General features: G+C 45.5%; 1 protein-coding gene across 4 annotated transcripts in view; it reads left to right on the forward strand.

Annotated features, from left to right (window-relative positions):
* rabgap1l (RAB GTPase activating protein 1-like) overlaps positions 1-12,156 on the forward strand; it is a 249,462-nt gene that overhangs the window by 89,963 nt on the left and 147,343 nt on the right. For 2 of the 4 annotated variants that reach the window (XM_056275886.1, XM_056275887.1), the window contains exons 14-15: positions 5,488-5,661; positions 5,909-6,022. In XM_056275886.1, the coding sequence (XP_056131861.1) occupies positions 5,488-5,661; positions 5,909-6,022 (288 nt within the window). The remainder of the gene's footprint in view (positions 1-5,487; positions 5,662-5,908; positions 6,023-12,156) is intronic. The other 2 variants (XM_056275888.1, XM_056275889.1) reach the window with 1 other exon arrangement.

The raw sequence follows: 12,156 nt of genomic DNA on the forward strand, positions 1-12,156 counted from the left end.
GCTTGTGTGTGTGTGTTTTAAACATCATTTAAACTGTTTGCTCCACACTTGCAGTCCTAATATTCTAGTACTCTTATGTTCTCTTCACACTACACATACTTTCTGAAGTTCTTCTTTGATAGAATGGTAGAAAATAAGGGTATGACCACAGTTTGCTGGTATGAATACACGAACCAGTACAATGTAGAGGTATGTATACAGTTGACTAGTACATTACAGTAGTGTGAATTATTAAAGTCATCCAGTGAAGCTAAGCAGCTAGTAGGAGCTCCAGTCGGTCTTTGTGTGTTCTCATCTAAGTTATCATTCTTCTCAGTTTGTTGCCAACAGAGACAGACTGGGATGTTTTATGCTCCTCTGTGTTTGTCTGGTATTGTTTCAACTGGAAACACTTATTTCAGACATTTTCTCTTCAAATATTTTGCACTGCATCAGCAGTGCTGTTGGATGGTCCTGTAGTGATGTCATCTGACTGGTCTTGTTCTATCCTTTGATGTAATCAGAATTTGGGTCATGATGGAGGGGCAGATGGTTGGCATTCTCCTGCCAAAGCCCTTCCTGCCCTCCAGATGGTGCTAACGGTCGTAGGAGGTTTCTGACCAGCTGGTGGGCAACTGTTGGTCACGATAACATGAACAGACCATCAGTCATTCATTTGTCACTGCTGGTATATATCAAGGCAATGGAAGCAATGTCAGCACTAGAACCGTTTGTTGGGAGCTTCATGAAATGGGTTGCCATGGCTGAGCAACCACACACAAGTCTAAGATCACCATGCACAATGCCAAGCATTGGTGGTGTAAAGCACACCACCAGTGGACTCTGGAGCAGTGGAGACGTTCTCTGGGGTGATGAATCACACTTCACTATCTGGCAGTCTGATGGACCAATCCGGGTTTGGTGGATGAGGAGAACGTTACCTGCCCAGTGCACAGAATAACAGCTGTTTTTCATGGTTTGGGCTAGACCTTAACCCCATTCTACACATTTGAGATGAATTGGAATGCTGACTGCGAGCCAGACCTTCCCCCCATCATCAGTGCCCAACCTGACTAATGCGCTCAGGGCTGAATGGGAGTGAATCCCGGCAGCCATGTTCCAAAATCCAAGGGAAAGCCCTCCCAGAAGAGTGAGGCTGTTGTAGCAGCAAAGGGGGGACCATCTCCATATTAATGGCCATGGTCTTGGAATGAAGTGTTCAACAAGCACATACAGGTGGGAGGTTTTGGTGTCCACATAATTTCGGCCATGTATATCATGCACATAGACATCTTCCCATACGTACATGCACCAAAACAAACATGAGGTGCAAGAGCACCCGCTCTTTTACAGCCTGACCTGTGACCTCTGATGGTTTTAAAACAATACATTTCTCATGATACGATGGGGATCTATCAAAGAGAAAATCAAACGTTTTGGAATTAGTTTGAATTAAGTCAAGCTATTTGTGAAATTCAGTTTTTTTTTTATGATCTTGACCCCAAATGAATTACTCCCAAAATGTAGTCGTCTCAGGACCATTAAACACTTTTCTAGAAACATTTATGATGACTGCCAAAGCTGTTTTCCATCAAGCTGTTGACAAAAACAAACAAAGGACTCCAAAAAGCAATTCCCCCTCTGGGCGGTGTAATAGATGTTGGGTGGGGTAAGATTCTGGATGTGGTAAGATGTTGTAGTCTCTCAACACTACAGTTATTTAGCAACAGCTTTAGTTGACACGTTCCCTGTAAGCGTGTGTGGAGGTACGTGTGTCTGTTGTGTGTGCGTTGTTGTGGAGGCCACACAGGAACATGGCCATGTCACTGTCAGCCGCGTTAAAGCAGTGGAGTTCGGAAAGCTTCATGAATTCTAAATGTAGCTGCTGGAGAGACAGTAGAACAGAAACCTCTGGGCAGTCTGGAAACTCTCGGTGGTAAAATTAAAGATTATTGTTTCCCTGGTTGTTTTATTTGAGAGAAGCGGCACAAGAGCAGAAGGTTTTAACTCTCTCATCATCGCTCTCTTTCATGGAGTGGATGAAGAGAGGGAGAGCCATGAAACCCCTGGCCCATCCCACCATGCATTTCAAGATGTTATAACAGCTAACAGGCTAATGTGTTATTGGGAACTTATTTTCTGCAGAAGCGCCGGGGTAGTCCAACCTTGGAGGTCGTCCCGGGTCGTCCTCTGTGTGGAATTTACATGTTCTCCCCGTGTCTGCGCGCGTTTCCTCCGGGGGCTCCAGTTTCCTCCCACAGTCCAAAGACATGTAGGTCAGGTGACTCGCCCATACAAAATTGTCCCTAGGGGTGTGTGTGTGTGTGTGTGTGTGTGTGTGTGTGTGTGTGTGGGCCCTGTGATGGCCTGGTGGTCTGTCCAGGGTGTCTCCCCGCCTGCTGCCCAATGACTGCTGGGTTAGGCTCCAGCCACCCTGAGAGCAGGATAAGCGGTTTGGATAATGGATGGATGGATGGATGGATGTCTGCAGAAGCTAATGCTAACGCTGGCTGCACTAGCTTGTATTGTTGACACCTGTTTACTAATATAACTCACCCTCTCTCTTGCAGTCACACCATTCCTCCATTCTCTCTCTTGCTCTCTCTCGCTCTCTCTCTCTCCACCATCCATGCTGTGGGAGGAGGTCACTTGGGTAGGTGTGGAAGGTGTCTCTCCTCTATGTGTCAGAACAGGAGCTGTGGTGCAGGTGTGCACATTAATATTAAAGGGGTTTTCTAATCTAGTGCAGATAAACAGATATTAATATTGAACAGGAGGGATTCTAACAGACGGGTGAAAGAGAGGACCAGCAGGTTTCTGAAAACGGAAAACAGCTGCTCTTGAAAATGAGGGCTGACGTCAACATGATTTACTTACTGTTTATCTATTCACTGAGCAAAACATTTCTAAACCCACATCTGCTGTTGTGGTTTCACACATTAACAGAGGGATGTGTCTGGCTGCAGGTCTGGCTGCTGCCTGTGTCTTTCCCTGGACATGCTGGGGGAGTGTCAGAATAGACAGCAGTAAGACAGAGACAGGTAGAGATGGACAAAGAGGTCCTGGTGGAGGTTTAGTCCTCCTCTAAATGACTTGAATGGATTCATTGCCTGTTGTATCAAAACAGCTGATGATGACGCACCTCCTGGTTAACGGTGTGGTCTTTGATGACTGTAGGGTCCAGTTCTTCCTCCAGGTTAACGGTGTGGTCTTTGATGACTGTAGAGTCTGGTTCTTCCTCCTGGTTAACGGTGTGGTCTTGGGTGACTGTAGGGTCCAGTTCTTCCTCCTCCTTAACGGTGTGGTCTTGGGTGACTGTAGAGTCCAGTTCTTCCTCCTGGTTAATGGTGTGGTCTTTGATGACTGTAGGGTCCAGTTCTTCCTCCAGGTTAACGGTGTGGTCTTTGATGACTGTAGAGTCTGGTTCTTCCTCCTGGTTAACGGTGTGGTCTTTGATGACTGTAGAGTCCAGTTCTTCCTCCTGGTTAACGGTGTGGTCTTGGGTGACTGTAGGGTCCAGTTCTTCCTCCTCCTTAACGGTTGGGTCTTGGGTGACTGTAGGGTCCAGTTCTTCCTCCTGGTTAATGGTGTGGTCTTTGATGACTGTAGGGTCCAGTTCTTCCTCCAGGTTAATGGTGTGGTCTTTGATGACTGTAGAGTCTGGTTCTTCCTCCTGGTTAACGGTGTGGTCTTGGGTGACTGTATGGTCCAGTTCTTCCTCCTCCTTAACGGTGTGGTCTTGGGTGACTGTAGAGTCCAGTTCTTCCTCCTGGTTAATGGTGTGGTCTTTGATGACTGTAGGGTCCAGTTCTTCCTCCAGGTTAACGGTGTGGTCTTTGATGACTGTAGAGTCTGGTTCTTCCTCCTGGTTAACGGTGTGGTCTTTGATGACTGTAGAGTCCAGTTCTTCCTCCTGGTTAACGGTGTGGTCTTGGGTGACTGTAGGGTCCAGTTCTTCCTCCTCCTTAACGATGTGGTCTTGGGTGACTGTAGGGTCCAGTTCTTCCTCCTGGTTAATGGTGTTGTCTTGGGTGACTGTAGGGTCCAGTTCTTCCTCCTCATTAATGGTGTGGTCTTTGATGACTGTAGGGTCCAGTTCTTCCTCCTCCTTAATGGTGTGGTCTTTGATGACTGTAGGGTCCAGTTATTCCTCCTCATTAACGGTGTGGTCTTTGATGACTGTAGGGTCCAGTTCTTCCTCCTCATTAACGGTGTGGTCTTTGATGACTGTAGGGTCCAGTTCTTCCTCCTCCTTAACGGTGTGGTCTTTGATGACTGTAGAGTCCAGTTCTTCCTCCTCGTTAACGGTGTGGTCTTTGATGACTGTAGAGTCCAGTTCTTCCTCCTCGTTAACGGTGTGGTCTTTGATGACTGTAGAGTCCAGTTCTTCCTCCTCGTTAACGGTGTGTTCTTTGATGACTGTAGAGTCCAGTTCTTCCTCCTCGTTAATGGTGTGGTCTTTGATGACTGTAGAGTCCAGTTCTTCCTCCTCGTTAACAGTGTGGTCTTTGTGTAGAGTCCAGTTCTTTGTCCACACGTGTTATTGCACGTTGGGCATATGAAGGGTGAGTTAGTGGGGGCAGGTAGGGTTGTGTTTCTCTTCAGTCTTTTCTGTTGTTTTTTCACATTCCTCTCCATTTCAATTTCTCTCAGACACACAAACACACACACACACACACACACACACACACACACACACACACACACACAACTGTGATACAACATCCTAGTGATGTCATCAACCATCATGCTGTTCTGGATATGCTCATCATAGGGGGGGGGGGGGGGGTTTAACCTAAAGATGAAGACTTATGTGGTGTTTGTTATTTCACCCTCAGTGGGTATGTGAATATGTGAACACAGCGCGTGTGTGTGTGTGTTTGAATCCCTCCTTTAGGAGTTTACACTGCTGCCAGGGAGCTCTGTTATCTCTCGCTCACCTTCCTTCCTCACATCCATGACAAACTCTGCAAGTCCCCGTGTACAGAAAATATACTAGGAACCAACAGTACCTCTAACAGTACTGACATAGTACCACAGTACATACTGATACACATGGTACACACACAACAGTACCTCTAACAGTACTGACATAGTACCACAGTACATACTGATACACATGGTACACAGACAACAATACCTCTAACAGACTAACTTAGTACCACAGTGCATATTGATACACATGGTACACAGACAACAGTACCTCTAACAGTACTGACATAGTACCACAGTGCATACTGATACACATGGTACACAGACAGCAGTACCTCTAACAGTACTAACATAGTACCACAGTGCATACTGACACACATGGTACACAGACAACAGTACCTCTATGAGTACTAGCACAGTACCACAGTGCATACTGATACACATGGTACACAGTCTGTGTACCATGTGTGTCAGTATGTACCATGAGGGGCTTCAGGCTCAGTGCCACGTGACTTGCTTCCAGTCTGCAGGTCCAGTCTGTGTCCTCTGACTAAACCTTTAAACCTTTTACAACAGGTGACAGAACATGCCTGCAGGGGTCCCATCAGTACCCATCAATATCCCTCAGTAACCATCAATATCCATCAATACCCATCAATATCCATCAGTACCCATCAATATCCATCAATACCTACATCCCTGCCTTCAGTATCAATAACCCTCAATACAGTGTCCGTGACTTCAGTATCAGTAAGTGCCAAAACAAAACCAATACCTTCAGTTTCTTTGTCCACCAGTACAATATTGTGTTGATATTGTGTCAATGTGACACATGCTCATGAAGAACTGTTTGTGTCTTTGTAAAGAAAGAGACACAAACTGATGAGGACAGACAGGGAGGCTGGAGTACTGAGGTGTGTGTGTGTGTGTGTGTGTGTGCGTGTGCGTGTGTGTGTGCGTGTGTGTGTGCGTGCGTGCGTGCGTGCACTGGTTCCAGGACTCAGTCCAGGAGGGCGTGATCACCAGAGACATCCACAGAACTTTCCCTGCACATGACTACTTCAAAGACTCTGATGGAGACGGACAGGACGCTCTTTATAAGATCTGCAAGGTGAGCCACACACACCAGGCTGCAAACCAGGCTACCACTAACAAGCTGTCAAACCTGCTGGAGTTAGCCTTGGCTAAAGAGCATGGCTGTCAGCTGTAAAATGTATTTTCAATGTGTTGAAAGAGACCAGGTTAGGCACCAGGCCTGGTCCATCAGCCTAGGTGCTGGGCAGGGCTTCTGCTGCTGCTGCTGCTGCTGCTAGGAATCAAATTGAAACCTTTTCAGAAGACAGAGCTATGCTGAAAACAATGTGAGGAGCTCTTCGCACTGTAAGAATCAGGTCTCAACTCCTCTTTTCAAGTTGAAAGACCCAGAAAAAGAAAACAGCAATGTGTGTGATGATGTCGTGTAGGATATTTCTCTCCATATCCAACCGTTTGAATCTGTGTGATGAGTTGGTACCTGTGAAGAATCTGTCAGGGAAGCCATCCAGCACTAGTACTAAACCATCCAGCACTAGTAGGAAACCATCCAGCACTAGTACTAAACCATCCAACACTAGTAGGAAACCATCCAGCACTAGTACTAAACCATCCAGCACTAGTACTAAACCATCCAACACTAGTAGTAAACCATCCAGCACTAGTACTAAACCATCCAGCACTAGTAGGAAACCATCCAGCACTAGTACTAAACCATCCAGCACTAGTACTAAACCATACAGCACTAGTAGGAAACCATCCAACAGTAGTACTAAATCATCCAGCACTAGTAGGAAACCATCTAGCACTAGTACTAAACCATCCAGCACTTGTAGGAAACCATCCAACACTAGTACTAAACCATCCAGCACTTGTAGGAAACCATCCAACACTAGTACCAAACCATCCAGTACTAGTAGAAAACCATCCAGAACTAGTAGGAAACCATCCAGCACTAGTATTAAACCATCCAGCACTTGTAGGAAACCATCCAACACTAGTACCAAACCATCCTGTACTAGTAGAAAACCATCCAGCACTAGTAGGAAACCATCCAGCACTAGTACTAAACCATCCAGTACTAGTAGGAAACCATCCAACACTAGTACTAAACAATCCAGTACTAGTACTAAACCATCCGGCACTAGTACTAAACCATCCAGCACTAGTAGGAAACCATCCAACACTAGTACTAAACCATCCAGCACTAGTACTAAACCATCCAGTACTAGTAGGAAACCATCCAACACTAGTACTAAACCATCCAGCACTAGTACTAAACCATCCAGCACTAGTAGGAAACCATCCAACACTAGTACTAAACCATCCAGCAGTAGTACTAAACCATCCAGCACTAGTACTAAACCATCCAGTACTAGTAGGAAACCATCCAACACTGGTACTAAACCATCCAGCACTAGCACTAAACCATCCAGCACTAGTAGGAAACCATCCAACACTAGTACTAAACCATCCAGTACTAGTAGGAAACCATCCAGCACTAGTACTAAACCATCCAGTACTAGTAGGAAACCATCCAGCACTAGTACTAACCCATCGAGCACTAGTAGGAAACCATCCAGCACTAGTACTAACCCATCCAGCACTAGTAGGAAACCATCCAGCACTAGTACTAACCCATCCAGTACTAGTAGGAAATCATCCAACACTAGTACTAAACCATCCAGCACTAGTACTAAACCATCCAGCACTAGTAGGAAACCATCCAACACTAGTACTAAACCATCCAGTACTAGTAGGAAACCATCCAGCACTAGTACTAAACCATCCAGTACTAGTAGGAAACCATCCAGCACTAGTACTAACCCATCCAGCACTAGTACTAAACCATCCAGCACTAGTACTAACTCATCGATCACTAGTAGGAAACCATCCAGCACTAGTACTTACCCATCCCGCACTAGTAAGAAACCATCCAGCACTAGTACTAACCCATCGAGCACTAGTAGGAAACCATCCAGCACTAGTAGGAAACCATCCAGCACTAGTACTTACCCATCCCGCACTAGTAAGAAACCATCCAGCACTAGTACTAACTCATCGAGCACTAGTAGGAAACCATGCAGCACTAGTACCAACCCATCCCGCACTAGTAGGAAACCATCCAGCACTAGTACTAACCCATCGAGCACTAGTAGGAAACCATCCAGCACTAGTAGGAAACCATCCCGCACTAGTAAGAAACCATCCAGCACTAGTACTAACTCATCGAGCACTAGTAGGAAACCATGCAGCACTAGTACTAACCCATCCCGCACTAGTAGGAAACCATCCAGCACTAGTACTAACCCATCGAGCACTAGTAGGAAACCATCCAGCACTAGTAGGAAACCATCCAGCACTAGTACTAACCCATCCCGCACTAGTAAGAAACCATCCAGCACTAGTACTAACTCATCGAGCACTAGTAGGAAACCATCCAGCACTAGTAGGAAACCATCCAGCACTGGTAGGAAACCATCCAGCACTAGTACTAACCCATCCCGCACTAGTAAGAAACCATCCAGCACTAGTACTAACTCATCGAGCACTAGTAGGAAACCATCCAGCACTAGTAGGAAACCATCCAGCACTAGTAGGAAACCATCCAGCACTAGTACTAACCCATCCCGCACTAGTAAGAAACCATCCAGCACTAGTACTAACTCATCGAGCACTAGTAGGAAACCATCCAGCACTAGTAGGAAACCATCCAGCACTGGTAGGAAACCATCCAGCACTAGTAGGAAACCATCCAGCACTAGTACGAACCCATCCAGCACTAGTAGGAAAGAGAACCACTGCACACATTACCAACTGATGTTTGAACATGTTTTCACATTATTTTGTGTTGTAGGTGCATGTAATTAACTCGGTGACCACTGACCCACTTCCACAAACTATGTAAAGATTAGAAGTACTGCTGACCTGTCAGAACAGCCAGCCGACACTCTCCTCCTCTTGGAAAAGTTGTCTTCTATGTTTTAATTTGTGGGCTAGCTGGAAGCTAGCACACTTATGTTCTTCCCAGTATTTATCTTCTTCTTTCGCCACGTTTTTTGGGACTGTAACTACTTCTGTATATTTTCAGCTACAGACTCAAGTCAAATGTCAACATATATGCTTACATTCAAATTTTTGGTAACGTTTATCATTTTTACAATATTCAGCTTTTTTCAGCAATTTTTTATAATGGGAGTGAGTAGAGGGAATGTTCAAATCCTCTTCAAACATACTCCACTTGAAAGCTCAAGTACTTCTAACCTGTGTGACACACACCATGTAGGATCTAACCTGTGTGACACACACCATGTAGGATCTAACCTGTGTGACACACACCATGTAGGATCTTACCTGTGTGACACACACCATGTAGGATCTAACCTGTGTGACACACACCATGTAGGATCTAACCTGTGTGACACACACCATGTAGGATCTAACCTGTGTGACACACACCATCTAAGATCTAACCTGTGTGACACACACCATGTAGGATTTTACCTGTGTGACACACACCATCTAAGATCTAACCTGTGTGACACACACCATCTAAAATCTAACCTGTGTGACACACACCATCTAAGATCTAACCTGTGTGACACACACCATCTAAGATCTAACCTGTGTGACACACACCATCTAAGATCTAACCTGTGTGACACACACCATCTAAGATCTAACCTGTGTGACACACACCATCTAAGATCTAACCTGTGTGACACACTCCATCTAAAATCTAACCTGTGTGACACACACCATCTAAGATCTACCCTGTGTGACACACACCAAGTAGGCTCTAACCTGTGTGACACACACCATCTAAGATCTAGCCTGTGTGACACACACCATGTAGGCTCTAACCTGTGTGACACACACCATCTAAGCTCTACCCTGTGTGACACACACCATGTAGGCTCTAACCTGTGTGACACACACCATCTAAGATCTAACCTGTGTGACACACACCATCTAAGCTCTACCCTGTGTGACACACACCAAGTAGGCTCTAACCTGTGTGACACACACCATCTAAGATCTAGCCTGTGTGACACACACCATCTAAGATCTAGCCTGTGTGACACACACCATCTAAGATCTAGCCTGTGTGACACACACCATCTAAGATCTAACCTGTGTGACACACACCATCTAAGATCTAACCTGTGTGACACACACCATCTAAGATCTAACCTGTGTGACACACACCAAGTAGGCTCTAACCTGTGTGACACACACCATCTAAGATCTAACCTGTGTGACACACACCATCTAAGATCTAGCCTGTGTGACACACACCATCTAAGATCTAACCTGTGTGACACACACCATCTAAGATCTAACCTGTGTGACACACACCATCTAAGATCTAACCTGTGTGACACACACCATCTAAGATCTAACCTGTGTGACACACACCATGTAGGATCTAGCCTGTGTGACACACACCATCTAAGATCTAACCTGTGTGACACACACCATCTAAGATCTAACCTGTGTGACACACACCATCTAAGATCTAACCTGTGTGACACACACCATCTAAGATCTAACCTGTGTGACACACACCATCTAAGATCTAACCTGTGTGACACACACCATCTAAGATCTAGCCTGTGTGACACACTCCATCTAAAATCTAACCTGTGTGACACACACCATCTAAGATCTAACCTGTGTGACACACACCATCTAAGATCTAACCTGTGTGACACACACCATCTAAGATCTAACCTGTGTGACACACACCATCTAAAATCTAACCTGTGTGACACACACCATCTAAGATCTAACCTGTGTGACACACACCATCTAAGATCTAGCCTGTGTGACACACACCATCTAAGATCTAGCCTGTGTGACACACACCATCTAAGATCTAGCCTGTGTGACACACACCATCTAAGATCTAACCTGTGTGACACACACCATCTAAGATCTAACCTGTGTGACACACTCCATCTAAAATCTAACCTGTGTGACACACACCATCTAAGATCTAACCTGTGTGACACACACCATCTAAGATCTAACCTGTGTGACACACACCATCTAAGATCTAACCTGTGTGACACACACCATCTAAGATCTAACCTGTGTGACACACACCATCTAAGATCTAACCTGTGTGACACACACCATCTAAGATCTAACCTGTGTGACACACACCATCTAAGATCTAGCCTGTGTGACACACACCATCTAAGATCTAGCCTGTGTGACACACACCATCTAAGATCTAACCTGTGTGACACACACCATCTAAGATCTAGCCTGTGTGACACACACCATCTAAGATCTAACCTGTGTGACACACACCATCTAAGATCTAACCTGTGTGACACACACCATCTAAGATCTAACCTGTGTGACACACACCAAGTAGGCTCTAACCTGTGTGACACACACCATCTAAGATCTAACCTGTGTGACACACACCATCTAAGATCTAACCTGTGTGACACACACCATCTAAGATCTAACCTGTGTGACACACACCATCTAAGATCTAACCTGTGTGACACACACCATGTAGGATCTAGCCTGTGTGACACACACCGTCTAAGATCTAACCTGTGTGACACACACCGTCTAAGATCTAGCCTGTGTGACACACACCATCTAAGACTTAACCTGTGTGACACACACCATCTAAGATCTAACCTGTGTGACACACACCATCTAAGATCTAGCCTGTGTGACACACACCATCTAAGATCTAACCTGTGTGACACACACCATCTAAGATCTAACCTGTGTGACACACACCATCTAAGATCTAGCCTGTGTGACACACACCATCTAAGATCTAACCTGTGTGACACACACCATCTAAGATCTAGCCTGTGTGACACACACCATCTAAGATCTAGCCTGTGTGACACACACCATCTAAGATCTAGCCTGTGTGACACACACCATCTAAGATCTAACCTGTGTGACACACACCATCTAAGATCTAACCTGTGTGACACACACCATCTAAGATCTAACCTGTGTGACACACACCATCTAAGATCTAACCTGTGTGACACACACCAAGTAAGCTGTACCCTGTGTGACACACACCGTGTAGGCTCTAACCTGTGTGACACACACCATCTAAGATCTAGCCTGTGTGACACACACCATGTAGGCTCTAACCTGTGTGACACACACCAAGTAAGCTCTACCCTGTGTGACACACACCAAGTAGGCTCTAACCTGTGTGAC

Source organism: Lampris incognitus, chromosome 3, assembly GCF_029633865.1.
Source record: "Lampris incognitus isolate fLamInc1 chromosome 3, fLamInc1.hap2, whole genome shotgun sequence".
Lineage (NCBI taxonomy): Eukaryota > Metazoa > Chordata > Actinopteri > Lampriformes > Lampridae > Lampris > Lampris incognitus.